Genomic DNA, 21391 nt, shown 5'->3' on the forward strand with positions numbered 1-21391 from the left:
CTGGTGGGGGGCGGCGGCGGGGGTGGGGGGGGGGTGATGACTAGCCACCCGTCTCCTTGGATGACCCAGCAATAAACCTCTTTCTGCTCCAAACTCTGACGTTTTGGTTTGTTTGGCCTCGCTGTGCGTAGGGCACACAAATGTGTGCTAAGGATTTAATATAGGAAAAGCTCATTTCATAGATGTTATTTTTTGATTTTCTGGATGATGAACTCAATTCAGTAGCATTTTGCCTTTAAAATCATTTTAAGTAATCATAGGCTAATGTAAAATCACTTTCAAATAGTTTTCTAAATGACTTCTGAAGACAGAGTTTTGATGTTTAGGTATTTGTGACTGAACAGGGCCCTGTGGGGCTCCTGGGCACAAAAGCCTTTCTGTGTCCCCCACTTCTTGCTTTTAGGAAATAGGCCTCATTCAGACTCCATGACTTTCCCTGAGTTCCAAGGGGCCGGTTGCTGATCTGGGAAGAAAGGGGAGGCGAAGACAGAGGAGGAACAGCCGAGAAACCAGAGTACAGCCTCGGGGCAGGATCCTGATTCCCTCTCAAGTGCTACATATAATGACGTAGGCACCTTATACACTAAAAGTTATATTCCTTATGCTTCTTTTAGAAATGAATGCTTTATAATTGAACAGCTTAGAGTCCTTCCTTGTCCTTCCCCCTGCCTTAATCGTACCCCAAACACAATCACCCGTAAGCTGAAGATGAGGTGCTCTGAGCACAGTTGCCTCTGAGTTAAAGATTATTAGCACATGAAGTTTTTCAGGAGCTTCCCTCGTTTGTTCTAACCTCTGATCCGTTTGCCCCTTTCACAAGTATTGTTATTCTAGGCAATAACCCTGAAGACTGCCGTCATGATCACGCCCTGACACCAGTTTTGATGACTCGGATTCCCCCTAAGAAAGAAGAATGCACCTTTGCCCTCAACCCTGATTCTTATTTGGAATGCTGTTTCTCTCCCTTTTACGATAAAACTCCCCACAGTTCTTCCCAATGGAGGACACAGTCTCAAAGGCATTAGCCTGCTGTGGCTTTCTTGGCCTGGCAAAGCAATAAAAGCTATCTTTTTCTCATTCACCCCAAACTCTGTCTCTGAGTTTCTTTTCTTTTCTTTTTTTCTTTTTTTTTTCCGTCTTTTTGCCCTTTCTAGGGCCGCACCCACAGCATATGGAGGTTCCCAGGCTAGGGGTCTAATTGGAGCTGTAGCCACCAGCCTATGCCACAGCCACAGCAACGCGGGATCCGGGCTGCGTCTGCGACCTACACCACAGCTCACGGCAATGCCGGATCCTTAACCTACTGAGCAAGGCCAGGGATCGAATCCGCAACCTCATGGTTCCTAGTCGGATTCATTAACCACTGAGCCACGACGAGAACTCCATTTTTTTTTTTTTTTGTCTCTGAGTTTCTATTTGGCACCAGTTGTCGCAGGCCAAGTTTCTGCAACAAATTCAACAATAATTGCTTTTTTTTTTTTTAAAGGAAAAATATCCCTTCTAGAGTTAGAGAGTAAAATGTGGCAGGTTGAAATGTGTTTTACATGTTTATATCTGTTGTTCAAAGGTAAGTAGAAGTGGTGCAGCTAGTGTTCCCCTTGTGGCTCAGCAGTAACAAAACTAGCTAGTATCCATCAGGTCGTGGGTTCGATCCCTGGCCTTGCTCAGGGGGTTAAGGATCTGGTGTTGCTATGAGCTGTGGTATAGGTCACAGATGCAGCTTGGCTCCCACATTTCTGTGGCTGAGGTTTAGGCGATGAACTGCAGCTCCAGTTAGACCCCTAGCCTAGGAACTTTCATATGCCTTGGGTGTGGCCCTAAAAAGACAAAAAAAAAAAAAAAGAAAAAGAATTGATGCAGCTATTTAGATAATCATGATAACTGGTGGGATTCCTTAGCTCTTAGCTTTGCTATCCTTTTGTTCATGAGTGTTAATGCTGCTTGATTATTCCAGGCAACACTAAATGACAAGTTTATAAAAGCAGCCCACATAGTTATAAATGAAACTAATTACCAAAATACTTTAGAGAAAATACCACGGACATACGTTGAAGAAAAGGTAGGTATTTTAATCTAATTACCATCTCCATAAACTTCAAGAATCCCACCTTGAGAGTTTGAAGCCTACGAAAGCAGCTCTTAATTGCCCTTTTTCTGTTTGCCCATTTCTGTTCTCCTCTAACCTTTGAAGAATCTAAGTATAGGAATGAGATCACTAGGCAATTTTACCTAAGAACTCCTGACTTATCCTCTCTTGAATGTACTCCACGCCTTGCCTAACCTGTTGATTGTTTTCCTAGATGAGAAGAAGAATGAAGAATTCAATAAAGGAAGAATGCTGTCTACCCTCACCAGCCCCCTTAGCAATCCTGCAGGCAGACCATGTGGGCAAGCTAACATCTGAAGAGTCGGCCAGTTTGCACGCAATGGAGAGTGATGCCGAACCCCACCTCCTGCCTCAATATTTCACTGAGATTCTTCCCCCTTTTTTTTCCCCTTTAAAAACCATCACGGCTGAGCAGGATCTTTGGAGTGGGTCTTGGGACATGAGTGTACCTTCTCTCCAGATGGCCAGTTTATCTGATAGAAACAGCTTTCCTTCCTACTGACACTTGCCTTTTCCCCATTGGCTTCTAAGCAGAGAGCTGTTGAATGTGAGTTCAGTACCATTTAGATTTGAATGAGTTTGTTTGCTTCATAATATTGAGGAAATGATTTCATTTACGGTTCTGTTTCATCGTGATAAACTAAAGCATTCTGACCAAGGGATCTGCAGGCTGTTTTTCAGACAGAACTCCCTGGGTAGGAATTACCTAAGAGACATGTTACCATTGGTCTCCAGCCCACCTTTTTCCAAACACAATCCTTTGGACTGTCTGCTCTGGGGGTAGAAAGAAATGATACTTTTGGGTCCTCCCTTTCTTCCTCAAGGGATGGTGCCCATGTGTGGGCTTACTTGCTTCTAACAACACTTTTCTCCCTCTTCCCTGTCTGAAAAAAAATCACTGCTTATTATTAATGTTTGGGTAGCTTATAGTCATTTAATTGACCAAACCATTAGATCGTACCCTGACAGAGAATCACACTGATGCTAGTGAATCTCCACATTTTTTTTTTGGCTTTTTGCTATTTCTTTGGGCCGCTCCCGCGGCATATGGAGGTTCCCAGGCTAGGGGTCGAATCGGAGCTGTAGCCACCGGCCCACACCATAGCCACAGCAACGTGGGATCCGAGCCGCGTCTGCAACCTACACCACAGCTCACGGCAACGCCGGATCGTCAACCCACTGAGCAAGGGCAGGGACCGAACCCGCAACCTCATGGTTCCTAGTCGGATTCGTTAACCACTGTGCCACGACGGGAACTCCAAATCTCCACATTTTTAAAGGCTTCCTTAAATGGAAAAATAATTGAGATATTGAACATTAAGACCTACTAGTCTAGTCAAAAGGCAAAACGAGTTCATTCCAAGTGACCAGAGTTCAAACCCTGAGTAAAGGACTCGCCCAGTGGGCTTCCTCCTTGCTCATCTTTTTGTTTTGTTTTGTTTTGTTTTTTGCTTTGTTTCATTTTTTAAAGTTTTATTGAAGTATAGTTGATTTACAAGGTTGTGATAATTTCTGCTGCACAACAAAGTGATGCAGTTATACATGTACACATATCCCTTCTCTTTCAGATTCTTTTCCTGCATAGATGATCACAGAATATTGGGTAGAGTTCTCTGCCATACAGCAGGTCTCTGTTGGCCAGTCACTCCATCTACCTCATCTCTAACGCTTTGGTAAAATGTTAGCAGCTCCTTGTACACTTTGGTTCAAATGGCAAAGACTGAGGCTTTCCTCTCATTTGTGCTCCTGGCACTGTGTGCATAAGTATATTAAGATACTAATCACGCTATAAACTTTTATTTATTTGCCTTTCAACCTCACTATATACAATGTGTTCCCTTAGGCAGAGTCTATTTCTCTCCAGACTGGCACCATTCCTGGTGTCGCCTAAGTTCTCAAGATGTTGTTTGATCATTAAATAAATGGGACCTAAGACACTTAAGAAATATTTCTATCATTTTGGAACTTTCCATTCACTTTGGTTTTGTCTGCATTGTTAATGGGGAAACCTGGAAAAACCTGAAGAGGATCCAGAAAGAAATATAGCAAAAGGATTGCAGCATTATAAAGGAAGAGTAAAGCTCAGTTTTAAAGGGGGACATTTAATGTTTGGGGTAATAGATAAAGCAAACTGTGAAATCTTAGTTCTTATAGGCCTTTGGGTGATATATGGAATAATCACAGTGTCTTTGGAATTTTATCTTACTACAGTGAAAACATATACCTAGTTTTTCAGTTCCTGATTTTTCTCTTTTCAGTGTTCCAATAAAAGTATTAAGGTAGGAATTAACATGAATTCAAAGATTCAAATACTTGAAAATGCCATAAACAGCTCCCCGGGTGCACTGCCTCTGTTTTTCTTTCTTTCTTCTTTCTTTCTTTCTTTCTTTCTTTCTTTCTTTCTTTCTTTCTTTCTTTCTTTCTTTCTTTCTTTCTTTCTTTCTTTCTTTCTTTCTTTCTACATCTGGGTGAACAAGAGAGCTTTTTATTTTTATTTATTTATTTAGCACAAATTTCGGCCTCACCTGTGGCATGTGGAAGTTCCCAGGCCAGGGGGTGAACTTACGTCATAACAGTGACCCAAGATGCTGCATTCAGCATTCTGAATCTTATTTATTTTTATTTATTTATTTTTTTTGTTTTTTTGATATTTCTCGGGCCGCTCTCGTGGCATATGGAGGTTCCCAGGCTAGGGGTCCAATCGGAGCTGTAGCTGCCGGGCCTACGCCAGAGCCACAGCAACGCGGGATCCAAGCCGCGTCTGCAACCTACACCACAGCTCATGGCAACGCCGGATGGTTAACCCACTGAGCAAGGGCAGGGATCGAACCCACAACCTCATGGTTCCTAGTCGGATTCGTTAACCACTGCGCCACGACGGGAACTCCAGCATTCTGAATCTTTAACTCACTGTACCACAAGGGAACTCCTGATCCACCTTTCTAATAAACAAATGCTTTCTTAATGTTTATAGTCCCTAAATATGAGCCATTGTTATATACTTATCCAGAAAAAGAAAGATTGTTTTCTTTAAATTTCATGCAATATTTTGTAACTAGTGCATGCTATGCTGAAATGGAAGGATTATTTTATTTACTTCCATTCTCTGCTATGTCCAGATTTGTGCCATTACCAGGCATTTATAAAAGTGTTTCCGGAGTTCCTGTCGTGGCACAGTGGTTAACAAATCCAACTAGGAACCATGAGGTTGTGGGTTCGATCCCTGCCCTTGCTCGGTGGGTTAAGGACCCGGCATTGCCGTGAGCTGTGGTGTAGGTCTTAGATCTGGCTCGGATCCCACGTTGCTGTGGCTCTGGTGTAAGCCAGCGGCTACAGCTCCAATTAAACCCCTAGCCTGGGAACCTCCATATGCCACAGGAGTGGCCCTAGAAAAGGCAAAAAGCCAAAAAAAAAAAGGGGTTTCTCGTTACAGAAAAACCTCAAAGACTGTTCCTGAGAATTTTGAAACAAAGACTTTCAAACTTCTGATTGTTTAAATTTAACTACTGAAACTATCAGATACAAAACCAAAAAGGATCCATAATTAATATAATTCTTATCAGAAAATAATTATGCCAGTGATAAAGTTTATCAGTTTAATATAACGTGAATAAATAAAGCATATTCAGCTAATTTGACTCAGAGAACAGCAAAGGTCCATAGGCAGGACAGTCATGTTCCCAGGCCATGAATGATTTTTTGTTTTGTTTTTTTGCTTTTTAGGGCACACCTGCACCATATAGAAGTTCCCAGGCTAAGGGGTTAATTGGAGCTAAAGCTGCAGCTACGGCAACACCGGATCTGAGCCGCATCTTTGACCTACACTGCAGCTCACAGCAACGTCAGATCCCTAAACCACTGGGTCAGGCCAGGTATCCAACCTGCATCCTCATGGATACTAGTCTGATTTGCAACCTGCTGAGCCACAACAGGAACTCTCCAGACATGGTATAAAATATTTCATTTTTTATTTTTGGCCATGCCTGTGGCATACAGAAATTCCTGGGCCAGGAATTGACCCCAAGCCACTGCAATGATGCCAGATCCTTAACCCACTAAGCCACAAGGGAACCTCCTGGATATCATTTTAAAGCGTAAAAAATCTAGTTGTATTTGAAGCCTATTAAGGAAACTGACACCTGAGGCAATGTAATGTTCTACCATGTTATAAAATGCCAATCATTCCAGAATACATATTTGGGTTCTTAGGAGTCCTTTTCATTTTAGAGACATTAAGAAAATCTAACATAACGAATCTGAATTGTGGAATAAGCTCTCCCTTTCACTCCCTAACTGAACAACAGGAAAGGTATACAGTAGTGCATAATACCTCTAGAGGGTCAAGAGACGTGGAGGGATTCTGGGACATTGTTTTGCATTTCAATTTGTTTTTAATGCTTTTGCAAAACTCTATTAACAAATGCCAATAAAATACACAAGGCCAGCTTTACGAGGGCCATGCCCATCCGATGTTCCATTTGCAAGTGTCGTATAAGTATAGGCTCGTGGACCACGATGAACTTACCACCCCAGCGCTCATCGCAGACTGTAAACAGAGTGGTTTTATTGGCTAAGCCGGGCAGCATGGTGCTGCATTCCATGACGATGGCCTGAGGGATCATTATGATGCAGGAGACGATCCAGATGATGACGATGCTGTTCCGGGCCCTCTTGGCTGTGCTCTTAAACATCAAGGGATGACAGATGGCATACCACCGATCAAGGGCGATGCAGCTCAGCGTGAGGACAGACACAGACACCGACACAGTCTAGAGAAAAAACAGTGTAGTATGAGGGAAGCACCAGGTGTTTAATGGATCACTCTCAGTATGTACCTATTTTTTAAAAAAATGTATGGCTGCACCAGGGGCATGTGGAAGTTCCTTGGGCCAGGAATGGAATCCATGCCGCAGTTTCGACTTAGGCCACAGCTGCAATGCAGGATCCTTTAACCCACTGCACCCAGCTGGAGATTGAACCAGCACCTCCACAGTGACCTGAACAGTCAGATTCTTAACCATTGTGCCATGGTGGGAACGCCTCTCAATATTTTTATTGTATTAGAAAGGTAGGTACATAGATAATGAGATTGAGATTTGTTAAAAAACATTTCAGGCAAGTGCTTTCTATTAAAAAACAAAACAAAACAAAACAAAAAACCAAAAAAAACCTCTGCCAAAAAATACTAGATATATGTGAGGGAAAAAAATACATTTCCCATTGAATATATGTACCACACAAATCTTAGAATTTTTTTCTTTTTTTTTTTTTGTCTTTTTGCCATTTCTTGGGCTGCTCCCTCAGCATATGGAGGTTCCCAGGCTAGGGGTCGAATCGGAGCTGTAGCTGCCAGCCTATGCCAGAGCCACAGCAACACAGGATCCGAGCCGTGTCTGCAACCTACACCACAGATCACGGCAACACCGGATTGTTAACCCACTGAGCAAGGGCAGGGATCGAACCCGCAACCTCATGGTTCCTAGTCGGATTCGTTAACCACTACGCCACGACGGGAACTCCAGAATCTTTCTTATGCCAATCTTTTTCTTATAACATAGCATTCTTTAAATAATTGTAATCATTATTTTATCTCAAAACTTTTCCATTGATAGAGGATATATTTTTTCTTTTTTATTATAATAGTTGATTTACAATGTTCTGTCAATTATTGCTGCACATCAAAGTGCCTGGTTATGCATATATATATTCTTTTTCTCATAATATCTTCCATTATGACAGAGTAAATCTTATCTTCAAATGGAAAAAAAATACATGTTTAGTCTGAACTGGAAAAATTTATTTCACTTATAAGGAATAATATGATGGCATGGCTTTCTTTAAAATTATCATGCAAGAATCTGATTGCAATTACATTTAATTAACATTTTGGAATTATGAGTATCTCATTTCCTAAGTAGGAAATAACAAATGCTATTTGTACATGAGTTCATTTCCAACATGTTGCACCCAAAGAGAGGCATGAATCATGGTAAAAAATAAGTCTCTACATGGATTTCCTTACCCTAGTTTGCCCATTCCTGGAATAAGCAACCTGCCTTTAAAATTCAGATAGGTTCACTCAATCCAGATTTCTATATAATTAACAGTACCACAAATGGCACTTTAACTTGAAACTTTAAGGAAATAGTGAAGAAATATGTCCAGCATGCCTATCCCCACGTGGTCAGTTTATGTAGTTATTTTTGGTATTTTCCACACTGGATAAATGGACCATTGATTCTGATATTGCTCTCAAAACTCTCTTTAAAAAAAAGCCTCATTCTCTTTTCCATTTTTTTTTTTACAGATTTCTATTTATTTTCTTCTCAACACTTACAGTAAATTCCTTTGTTTAATTATCGTGTATCTTCTCTGTTGGAATAAAGCAATGACAGGAGGGACAGTTTTGTTCACCGTGTTGGGTTGCCCACTTCACGGGTGTAGGCAAAATGTGATTGTGTTGTTGTTTTCTATTAAATGAGTGAAATGACAGGATAAGATTCTTGCCAACTCTGACTCTTTTGATTCTCTTTTGGAAAGGCAGCAGAGTGTGGTTGAAATCAATTCTGCTACTAGGTTTCTTGGGTATGCACCCCATTACACTTGCTAAATGTGTGATCTTGGCAAAGTTACTTAGCCTCTCTGTGCTTCAGTTTTCTCATCTGTAAACTTGCATAATGGAATTGTGGGAAGAGGCAGTGGAGATATGAAATGCCTGGCCCAGGGCTGGTATATAAATGCTGTGGGAACATTTGTTAATTCTTATTGTGATTAGGGTCGTGATAATGGTGGTTGCACTGTTGGTATTCTCTTCCAAGGATAGCAAGAGTGCAAAAGCTAGAACTCAAACTTGGGGTTCTAGCTTTTAATTGGAACAGACTGTTTTTCAGTGAATAATAGTCATAGAGATTATAAGCAAAGGTATCAACTATGCTAAATTCTTAGAGGTTAATTTCAAGTGTAATCACAAAGGGATGAACTCTACCAGGGTAGGCTTAGGTTGGTTGATGGCACCTGGGAATTCCTTGGTGCTGCTTTAGAGGGCATTCACACCTCCTTCTCCAACACTCCCCTTCTCCTCCAAAGTCCATTCCTTCCATGAGCATGTGTCCAACACCCAGGGTCCTTCACACCCTTGACGACCTGGGACTAGAATGGTGGCATCTAGCTTTGCCCAGCTGGCCTTTCACAGTACCGAGCCAGGGCTATATTTATCCTCTCTAGCAATTAGAAATGTAAAATGATCTATTTTTCATGAATTCTAATTAACGTGGGTGAATGGGATAGAAGCAGTGTGGTTCAAATTCAAATTCCTTTCTAGCATCACCCTCTATCACTAGACAGTAATAATCAGTTCAACACAGCGCACTTGAGAGATGGTGGTCCAGTGCCAATGGTGGAGCCAGGGGGCAGTGCCTTCTCATGAGAGGACCTGCTGGTTTGGTTAATATAATGGCAGAGTTCATTGAATCCTTGGCAATCAGTGATTTAATAGTCACTGTTTGACAACTATCTTCGCTGATGTGTGCTATGCTCTACTATACAATTAGCATCCAATTTACAAGATTTTCTTGAAGGGGATATAAAATTGCACCCTATCATAAGTGATTATAAATGAGAGTTTTGTTGTTGCTTTTCACTTGTGGGCGTGCACTTCCGGGTGCCTTTTTTTTTCACTGAGATTTTGATATTAGCTCAAATCGACCTAATGGTAACTCATTTGAGAAAAGAACCTAGTGAGAATTATGAGCATTGTGCGGGAAGCGCAGTGAGATGACGTGAACGTCCCTCCGCTGTCGGTGTTTGATCTTTTGCCCACGCTATGAGTTGTCTGTGGTCAGGCGAGAGTGGGAAAATTTCTTTGCTAAAGGAGGAGTCAGCTTCCTGCTAGCATAGAGCTCAGAAATCTGTGACAAGTAGACATGGAATTTTGCCAAATCACAAGTTTGCATGACAGGTACTACTAGATTGGAAGGTGGGAAAGTGTGACTGAGAGAGTGAGGGAGCCTGTCCCACCACCCACGGCTGAGTTGGCTTTTGTTCATTTCCTGGCATATCCTGTGCCGAGACTGTTCTTGCAGTTGCAAAAATAAAGTCACTCTGCAAAAGCAGCCAACTGCTACAGTAAGCGTGAGAAGTAAAGTGAAATAGTTTACACTTTTTCTAGAAATTTAAGATAATTATTCAGCAAATAGCCCAATAAATGTTAATGATTTTGGACCTATGGAATGATTAAAGACAAAAGGGCCATTTTAAGGGTTCCCTTGTGGTGCAGCAGGTTGAGGATCCACTGTTGTCACTGCAGGGGCTCAGGTCGCTGCTGTGGCACTGGTTGATCCCTGGCCTGAGAACTTCCACATGCCATGAGAGTGGCAAGAAAAAACAAAAAGGTAAGTCATTTTAATTATTTGGCTAAGTTTGATGGTATTTGCAAGATTTTAAAAAACATTTATGAGAATTTGCTAGTCGTATTCATAAATCTAAAGGTGGTATTAAATTGTATTTAAAAGAAAAAGAACATATAAATAATAGGACGTTAGTAAATGCCCAAAGCTATCCATCTTAAATGCAACCAAATAACCTTAAAATTTGACTGGGACTTTTGTATATGTTTTTAAATACTCAGTAAGGCATAAGCATCATATCAGGGACCATCAGTTTCAGAACATCACAACTAAGGGGAAAAAAAAAAACATCTACTCAAATCTAAATGATTGGCTTATTGCACACTGGCACTATTTGTTCTATTTGGGAAAATTCTATGGAAATTTGTGATAAATATTGAGAGAATTTTAGAGATACACGTTTTACTAGTATGCCAATATTTTTGTGCATTTATCACTCTCCATCAAGAAACTCTGCTGAGAGTGCCCATTGTGGTGGGGTGGTTTAAGCCTCTGACTACAGTGGCTTGGTCATAGCTGTGGGCTCAGGTTCAATCCCTGGCCCAGGAACTTTCATATGCCTTAGGTGCAGCCATTAGAGAAAAAAAGGAAAGAAGTTATGTTGAATGAAGTAATGAATGGGTCTAGTCTTTTCCATCTGATTCAGATCTTGTGGTTATCAACAGTTTTCTCCTTGGCCTATAGAGAGAAGGATCAACTGAAGAGTTGACTAAACTGGGCACAGTTTATAGAGAAGCAGAGTGATATTGTCAAGAGATGAAGATGTTCTTTCAACTGTAAGATTTAAATTGTGCTGCTCAAAAGAATACTGTCAATGACAAACATTAAGGAAGACCCAAGCCCTGCATCATTCGTTGGTTACACATTGCTTTCAGTCTGTCCTTGAATCCACCTAGGAGAATCTAAAATACTTAGTCTATACAAAGGTATCACTGTGAACTGGAGCAGGGCTGCACCTACTGCAGGGTAATGCATCCCACCCCATCACCCAACTCTCCATTATGACATCTTTTGGTTTATAGAGAGAGCATGAAATATTATCTCAGCCAATTGAAGATTTTGGGCAACTTAAGCCATCTTGAAACAGAAGAGGTTCCCCTAAGTTTCCCCAGGGGTGGTTATTGGAACCAAGAAAAATTTGCTGAAAGTACCACAGACATGGTGAGATATTAGATTTCTCTGGTACTTATGATTTTCTCAGTCTCTCCATGCAAACACCATAAATTCCCTCGCTTACTGGTTTCCCCCCTTCTCCCTAGCAAGGGGATATTTTCCTCTGTTGCTCAATGTACTATAGTTTTGCTATAGTTTATTTTTGCAACCCCCTCATGGTTTTTAGGCGATTGACACAAACTAACCTTATAGTTAAACTTCATGTTTGCAATGAAACTTATAAATTCCCTGGCATTTTCCACCTACTATTCTATCAGTGATGTCTGATGTCAAAAATTGTTGCTTCTCTTGATAACAGGTCATTGAAGAACTGGTGAGCTAAAAATCTCTTTGTAACAGTACAGATCCCCAAAGCCTAATTAATATAACTCCTAGGAATGGGCTGTTTGTGGTCTCCCTCAACTTTTGTTTTTATTAAGATGTTATTTTTTGGAGTACTTTTAAGATCACAGCAAAATTGAAGGAAAGGTACAGAGATTTCTGTAAACCCCCTGTTCCCATTTAGCCTCTGCCATTATCAACACACCTCGCCCAAGTGGTATATTTGATACAATTGGTGACCTTACATTGGTACCTCATAATCAATACATTCTCTATGTTCTATGTTCTATGAATTTGGACAAATGTATAAGGACATATATCCAGTATTATACCATTATACATTATACTGCCTTCAAAGTCCTCTGTGCTCTTCCTGTTCATCTCTTCCAACCGCTGGCAACCACTCATAGTTTTACAGTCACCATAGTATTGTCCTTTTTTCAGAATGTCCTATTATTGGAATTATGCAGTACATAGCCTTTTCAAATTGGCTTCTTTTACTTAGCAATAAGTATTTCATATTCATCCATGTCTTTCCATGGCTTGATAACTCATTTCTTTTAATCACTGAATAACAGCCTATTGTCTGGTTGTACTCCAGTTTATTTATCCATTCATCTACTAACGGACGTCTAGGTTACTTTCAAGTTTTGGTAATTATGAATAAAACTGCTATAAATATTTGCATGTAAGTTTTTGCGTGGATATAAATTTTCAACTTTTTTGAGTAAATACCAAGGAATGCAATTGCTGGATTGTATGTTGGCACTATATTTAGTTTTGTAAACAAACAAAACTCCCCCAAAACCTAACTGTCCTGCAAAGTGGCTGTAACAATTTGCATTACCACCAATGCTTAAGGAGAGTTACTTGTTTCTTGCTCCACATCCTTGTCAGCTTTTGGTATTGTCAGTGTTCCAGAATTTAGCCATTCTAAAAGGTATAGAGTGGTATATCATTGTTTCAATTTGCATTTCACTGACGATATACCATGAGAAGCATCTTTTCAAATGTTTCTTTACCACTTGTATGTCTTCTTTGGTGATGTGTTTGTTAAGGTCTTTCACCTTCTTTTAATCCAATTGTTTGCTTCCATATTGTTTAGTTTTAACAACTTTTTGTATATATTAGATAACTGCGTGTCTTTTGAAAATATTTTCTCTCAGTCTGTGCCTTGTCTTTTCATTTCCTTTACATTGACTTTTGCAGAACAGAAGTTCTAATTTTAATGAGGTCAGCTTATCAATTATTTATTTCAAGCATCATGCCTTTGTTGTTATATTTTAAAAGTCATCAATATGTCCAAGATCTTTTAGCCTTTCTCCTGTTTTATCTTCTAGACTTTCCATAGTTTGCATTTTGCCTTTAGGCCAATGATCCATTTTGAGTCCATTTATCTGAAAAGTGTAAGATCTGTGTCTAGATTCAATTATACCCTGTGCTCCAGCTTGTCATCATTGGGGCATATTTTCATTTCCTGAAAATACTATGATATGATCTGGGAGACTAGATAGAATAAGAACTTGGGGGAGGGGGTGGAGGATGCTCATGGGAACCAGTAGAGAGTGGCCACCATTCACTCACTGTCCAATTGCTAAAGGAAATCCATGTGTTTTAGTACCATGACTGTGGACATCAGCTTTGGAAAAATGTTTGAAGATTTTAGAGTCATCAAAATATCAATCAGAAAATTACTCTCGGAGTTCCCGTCGTGGCTCAGTGGTTAACGAATCTGACTAGGAACCATGAGGTTGTAGGTTCGATCCCAGGCCTTGCTCAGTGGGTTAAGGATCCAGCATTGCTGTGAGCTGTGGTGTACAGATGTGGCTCGGCTTCCACGTTGCTGTGGCTCTGGTGTAGGTGGCTACAGCTCCGATTTGACGCCTAGCCTGGGAACCTCCATATGCCACAGGAGTGGCCCAAGGAAAGGCAAAAAGCCAAAAAAAAAAAAGAAAAGAAAAAAAAAGAAAATTACTCTCTGAACGTATTTGGTCTTAATTTTTTTTTTTGCACTTTTAGGGCTGCACTCACAGCATATGGAAGTTCCCAGACTAGGAGTCGAACTGGAGCTACCGCTGCTGGCCTACATCGCGACCATAGCAACACAGGATCTGAGCTGCGTCTGTGACCTCAGCACAGGTCACGGCAATGCCAGATCCTTAACCCATTGAGCGAGGCCAGGGATTGAACCTGAATCTTCCTGGATACTAGGTTGGATTCATTTCCACTGTGCTATAATGAGAACTCCCTGCTCTTAATTTCTTATAGTGGAACCAGTTCTAGCAAAATCTGCTTTCGGAACAGAACGATAAAACATCTGAGGAAGATGATGAGGATTGATGTTCATTGAGAACATACTGTGTCTTTATAAGGTCACAGTTTTCCAGAGAGTAATCCCTATGCAAAGTGGCTTATATAAATTAAGTAAAGGAGCACCACAACCACCTGAGATAATGAAACAGCAGAGTCCTGAGGGGCTCCTGAGCACACAAGCTTCTATGTATCCCTCATTTCTCATTTTTTGAGAACAGGAATTGGCCTCCATGACTTTCTCTGAGTTCCAAAAAGTAGGTTCCAACAGTTGCTAATCAGGAAAGGGAGGGGATACAGAGACCAGGGAGGAGCAGTCAAGAGACAATAGCACAGCCTTGAGTCAGGGTCCTGGTTCCTCCTCAAGGAATATGGATAACAATACTTTTGAGTTCTTCCACAGAATTGAAACCCCCAACAAATGGAAGATGCTGATGAAGCATTCTTCATTTCAGAACCAATCCTGGGACCACCCAAACACTAGCTTGAAAAACAATGCAAGCTCCCATCTATCTTGGTCCTTATCAATGGCCCTATTTTTCACTCCCAGTCTTTTCCAAGGGGGACATCTCTTTGAAGCACTAGCCTGCTGTGGCTCCCTTTGGCTGGCAAAGCAATAGAGCTATCTTTTTCTTCTTCACCCAAAACTCTGTCTCCACCTTTCTATTTGGCACTGGTGAGCAGAGGCCCAAATCCAGCAATAATAACGATAATTAAAATTAGTAATCTTTTAAAAGAAGTGTATCTCAAAGAGCTTATGTCTTTGCCTCAGTAGCATACAGTTGGGCAATGGCAGAACAGAGATTCCAAACCTGGTAGTTTAATTCAGAACTTAGACTAAAACCTGTTCGCTGCACTGTTTTGATCAGACAGCTCTTAATTTCTCAGTATTAAATGAGACTACTTATAAAAGCAGATGGTCATCAATTACTTGGACTGGGAAAGGCTCAATCATTCCTTTGTTCAAGTGCCTTATTCTATAACCAGAAAATTAGAGGTCAATGATGTAGAAGGTTTGTGCAGCATCTATTGATGACTTGAGGATTCTGATGTTTTATTTTTATACAGAACTTACCCTGTTTCCCCTGAAAGTCTCTAGTATTATTTTCCTTAAGTTTGTTAATGTCATAGGCAACTCTGTTTCTTTATTAGTTCAGTAGATAATTTGCCATTGGGCCATACTCTAATCGAAGATGACTTTTTGGGTAGTTTCTGTGTTTGAACCAAAAACGTGTGCAAAGCAATTACCTGTAAATAAGGAATCACTTTGCAGAGGGACTGTCCGAAGAACCAGGTCTCCGTGATGTCCACCACTAGCGTGGCTGGGAGGCAGGTGATGGTCACGAGCACGTCCGCCAGAGAAAGGTTGACAATGAAGTAATTGGTCACCGTCCTCATGTGGTGGTTCTTCCACACGGCCACACAAACTAGTTTGGAAAGAAAAAGGAATAGGAACTGTTATAGACTGAACACTTGTACCCCCCAGAAATTCATATATTAAGACCCTGACCCCAGCTTGCTGGTCTTAGGAGGTTGGGCTTTGGGAGGCGATTAGTTGATGAGGGTGGAGCCCTTGCGAATGGCATTAAGTCCTTATAAAAGGAATGCAGATTGTTCACCCTTCTACCACGGGAGGATTCAGCAAAAATCTGCTGCATAGGAGCCAGGAAGTGGGCTGTCCCCAGATACTGAATCTGCCAGAGCTTTGATCTTGGACTTTTCAGCCTCCAGAACTATGACAAACAAACTTCCGTTGCTTATAAATCCTTCGCTTTATGGTCCTTGTAACAGCAGGCTGGACAGACTCAAGGTAGTAACTAAATGAAGAAAATTGGCACAAAAAAAAAAAAAAAGGAGTTCCCATCATGGCTCAGTGGTTAACGAGCCGAACTAGTATCCATGAGGACATGAGAATGCAGGTTCCATCCCTGGCCGTGCTAAGTGGGTTAAGGATCTGGTGTTGCTGAGAGCTGTGGTATAGGTCGCAGATGTGGCTTGGATTGCTGTGGTTATGGCTGTGGCTGTAGCCAGCAGCTATAGCTTTGATTTGACCTCTAGCCTAGGAACCTCCATATGCCCCAGGTGTGGTCCTAAAAAGACAAAAGACAGAAAAAAAAAAAAGAAAAAAAGAAAATTGGTAGTGATGACGAAATACTATTTAGTTCTTTAGTGCTTGCTGTGCTGTTTCCATTGAATTAGTCAATCTGTATGAATGATGACTATATGCTTAAAATCAGTTCATTTACCTTGGAAGACATTTCTCAATGGATCATCAAACTGTGTTTGTTTTTACTTGATTTTCGAATTTTGTTCTCCAGACGTTAAAGAACATCCTTTGATTTGTTGTTCTGTTCCTTCAGGGGTCAGCATGTAGTAGATACTCAAGAAATAGTTACTGATTTAAGATGAATGGGGAGCTTGCTCTTTTTCAATGAAGTGCAGTGTTTGCCTCACCCATGGCCTCGACCCATATCTGGTCCCAAACTTTGCCTTTGGGACTTTTAAGAGATGAAGAGGTTTAAAGACAAAAGACAAAAGTCCCCATTGCTGCCAAATACTGAGGTGGATGGTTATATCCTTAGGTCCTTTAATCTCAATGATAATCCCAAGAGAAGACACCGTTACTCAAGTTGTATATATGAGGTCATTGAAACACAGGGATTTCCTGGAACCTCTTTGAAGACAAATGGCTCATAAAGCAAAGAACCACATTTACAACTGGACTTAAACAGTGAAGAGCTGGTCTTTGCACCCCACTGGTTGACTTGTTTTGCAAATATGAAGAAGTTATAAAAAAGCACATACAAATCCTAGAAACTCAATCCTCTCTCTTTTCAATACATTCATAGCCAAGGCGTCCTCACTGTGCTTTGATGTATCTCCATGTTCAAAAGTTGTTCTTCTCACTCAGCTGCTTTTTACGGAAAGAACATCTTGTTCCTTGATTCTCCATCCTCCCTCTGTCTGATGAACCCAAAGATTACATAATCACTGGTTCCAGAATGATATAGGTTAGGCACCGTACAATATGCACGGCTACCCACATCTCTTGATGGGATTGCTTCACTGAAAGTAACTGAATTTACCTGGTGTATCATTAACCTGTCAGTGCTGTCGCCTATGCACCCCAAATGATGCAGTGATTAGTAACCTTATGCTGTGAAGATATAAAAGCACATCTTGTTAAATTTAAGTCACTGAGTGGGGATTTCTTTTTGACAATTATGCACCAGTTATTATGAGTTCCATATGCTGAAAAATACCCTTCTGTTAACCACGGATGCTAATTTAATGAAGTACCTGAATTTCTGAGGAATTAAATTTGAAAACTTCACATCTTCCTCTAACTCCAGCACAAAAGTACCAAAAACTTGAGTGAGCTCTCTTAGGGTGAATGTAGTCTTTATTGTCTGAAAATGCTGCTGCTGAACCATTTGTTTCTTAGAAACACTGAAAACATAAACACACACACAAGCACAGACCCATCTTAGCAGATGACTAACACATTATCATGGCTTGTTATGAGAAGATTAACAAAAGTATCACATTTCTGATACTTGGTCAATAATTGGTCCAAATGGTGCAATTTTGGATTGAGAAAAGAGAACGAGACATAAAAAATACAGTCAGTTCTGGAGTCCATGTTGTGGCTCAGCAGGTTAAAACCTGACAATGTCCATGAGGGTGTAGGTTCAATCCCTGACCTTCCTCAGTGGGTTAAGGATCAGGCATTGCCATAGGCTGCAACTCTGATTCAATGTTGCCATAAGCTGCAGCTCCGATTCGACCCCTATCCTGGGAATTTCCATATGCCACAGGTGCAGCCCTAAAAACAAAAGAAAAAAATACAATCAGTTTTAGTTTGACTCCCAATTTTCCCTATTTTAGAGATGAGGAATGGTAGAGATGGGAGTTCAGCACTGATGTATTATTAAGTCTAACCAACGCGAGAGCAAGTAGATCTGCGACCCACACTTCTGTAAGGACTTACTATGGCCCAGGTTCTGTTCTAAGTGATTTAAATTATTAACTAGTTTAATCTTCATAATAAAACTAAGAAATCATCACTGTTAATATCCCTGTTTAATGTGTGGGAAACTGAGGCTGGAGAGGTTATGGACCCACCTAAGGACAAACAGCTGCTAAATGCCGAGCTTAGATTTAATCTTATTCACCATGCATGCTGTTCTCTTGTACTGCTATTTACTATTGAAGCAGGAGGTAAAAGGCAGCTGCCAATCTCTCCTTGGCAGGGCTTTAATGTAGTTCATAGAATTCTGGAGTTGGAGAGCCTTCAGTTTGCTATCTGATGCATCAGTCACCTCCGCAACATTCCTGATTCATCTTGTCTGAACATCCTTAATAGCAGGGGATTTATGACTTGCTTAAGCCCTTGACTTCATTTTTGTGGTGACCGTAACCACTAGCAAGTTCATGTTGAATCCATATCTGTTTCCCTTTCAGTTCTGTTCAGGGGTTACTTATTTATTTATTTATTTATACTGTTTTTTAAAATTGAAGTATAGTTGATGTACATAATTGTGTCAGTTTTAGGTGTACTGCAAAGTGATTCATTATATATGATATATATTCATACAGTTGTGCACACACGCACGTGCGCACACACACACACACACAAAATATTTTTATCCATTCCTCTGTCGATGGACATTTAGGTTGATTTTACATCTTGGCTACTGTAAACAGTGCTGCAACATGAACATCGAGGCACATGTATATTTTTTGAATTATAGTTTTTCCTGGATGTATGTCTAAGATTGGGATTGTTGGATAATACACCAGTTCTATTTTTAGTTTTTTAAGGAACCTCCATATTGTTCCCCATAGTGGCCTCACCATGGGTTCTTTATTCTTTCCTAGAACTCAAGGAATAACCTTATCTCTCTTTTTCTACATTGCACCTATATCAGTTTCCCAGGGCTGCATTAAAAAAGTACCACAGGTTGGGTGTTTCAAGACAACATAAACTTGTTGTCCCACAAGTCTAGGGACGTGGAAGTCCAAAATCTAGCAGAGCCCAGTTCCCTTTGAAATTGGTAGGGCAATCCTTTCTTGCCTCTCTCATGGCTTCTTGTAGTTTGCTGGCAAATATGGCCTTCTTTAACCCCTTGGGATGTAGCCTGTGACTCCAATCTCTGCTTCCATAGTCCCATGGCATTCTCCTGCCTCTCTGTACTCACTTGGCCAACTTCTTATAAGGACCCCAGTGTACTGGATTATAATATATTAACCATACTCCAGTATGATTCATCTTAACTAATCATATCTGCAATGACCTCATTTCCAAATAAGATCACACGTGGATATATGGGGGTTAACACTTTAGCATATTTTGGGGGGTACACAACCTACAATAGTCGGCCCCTGGGCCCCCATGTTCTTCCCACATGCAAAAGACAGTAGTTCACTCTCTTGACAGCCCTTCAAATTCTTAACCTATTTCAGTATCAACTCTAAATTCCAAATCTCATCTAAGTCAAGAATGGGTGAGATTTGGGGTATGGTCCTTCCCAGGGTACAGTTCCTCTCCATCTGTGAGACAGTGAAACCTAGAAAACAAGTTACCTATTTCTGAAATGCAATGATGGGGTAAGGAAAGAGTGGCATTTCCAATTTAAACTGGAGAAATTGGAAGTAAAAGAGGTCACTGGTCCAAAGTAAGTTTTCAATGCAGCAGAGCAAATTCTATAACATTTTAAGATTTAATTATCATCTGTGGCTTGATGCTCTGTTCTCTGAGCTCAGCTGGGTGATGGTCACAACCCCTCAGCCCTGGGGTGTGTGGGAGGTCACCCAACCCTCTAGAACCTCTAGGAAATCTGTCCTTGCCTCTTCCTAGCTTCCAGGAGTTTGCCAGCAATCTCTGGTGCTCTTTGACTTGCAGCTGATCATGCAACCTCTGCCTCCATCATCGCACAGCAGCCTTCTGTGTCTCTGTCTTCACATGGCCATCTTTTTATAAGGACCTCAGTCATATTGGATTAGGGGTCTACCCTATCCTAGTATGAGGTATTTATAACTTGTTATATCTGCAGTGACCCTATTTCCAAATAAAGTCATATTCTGAGGTACTAGGCGTTAGGACTTCATCATATTTTTCTGTGGAGACACAATTCAACCTAAAACAATAGCCGTTCAAATTGTTAAAGACCATAGCTATGACTCTTCCCTAAGCCTTTGCTAACCCAGGCTAAATATCTTCAGAACCCTCCTGTGCACCTGCAGGGCATTGCATCTCCCATCACCCTGCTTCCTTTATTCTGCGCACGCTCCAGATGACCAGTGGTGGCTCTAAATGAGCTATCTGCAACTGCACGCACACTTCCAGCTGTGGTCTAATAGGCGGCAAAGAACAGGGTGGTTGCCTTTCATCAATATCGCTCTCGTAAAACAGCCTGAGGTCTCGGTAGCTTTCTTGACAGCCACGTCACACGTTTTTGGATCATGTATGTATACAATTATTAGAAAATGGCTCCCTCCTGTAGATCTTTCCTTATCTCTGAATCTTGGGGAGCAAAAAGGGGAAAAAATTAATCTCTGAAGAATATTATTAGGACAAGGGGAGAAATTTGAAGTTGGACTTTTATGTTCGATAATACTATTGTGCCATTTAAAATATCTTCGGTATGGGGTTCACATTACATACACTCGAAATGTTAAAGAGCATGACTGTGCCTATTTCCCAAGACTTCGTTTCTCTGGGTTGAACATTGCCAGGTCCTTCACACATAAGAGCAGTAGCATTGCTCTCATGACCCGTCTCCTTATTGTGAAAATACCGCAGATCACCAGCATTTACTATCCCTAAGTGAGTTCGCTATCCAGAACTTTAGGTGCCTATCCCCTAAATTTGGGTTGAACAGCTCTCCATTTGTTTATTCATGTCTCTATTCAAAATATCAAAAATTCAAGGGAAACACCACCTTCTCCTGATAGTTCAGCAAATTTATGCAAAGTTAAATTCATCATCTTTTCCCATATTCTCTTCCTGGACATTATATTTCTCTGAAGTATAACATTCTTCCTGTTTTTCTCGAATAACCTATGTTTAAAA

The 21391-nt window shown here is 40.8% G+C and overlaps 1 protein-coding gene across 1 annotated transcript in view; it reads right to left on the minus strand.

The window, feature by feature from the left end:
• The window catches only part of HCRTR2 (hypocretin receptor 2), a 99820-nt gene that overhangs the window by 20005 nt on the left and 58424 nt on the right, over positions 1–21391 (minus strand). Inside the window, exons 2-3 of the mRNA XM_047796323.1 lie at positions 15565–15743; positions 6633–6876 (exon numbers count right to left, since the gene is read on the minus strand). Of these exons, the coding sequence (XP_047652279.1) occupies positions 6633–6876; positions 15565–15743 (423 nt within the window). The remainder of the gene's footprint in view (positions 1–6632; positions 6877–15564; positions 15744–21391) is intronic.

Source organism: Phacochoerus africanus, chromosome 9 (assembly GCF_016906955.1).
Source record: "Phacochoerus africanus isolate WHEZ1 chromosome 9, ROS_Pafr_v1, whole genome shotgun sequence".
NCBI lineage: Eukaryota > Metazoa > Chordata > Mammalia > Artiodactyla > Suidae > Phacochoerus > Phacochoerus africanus.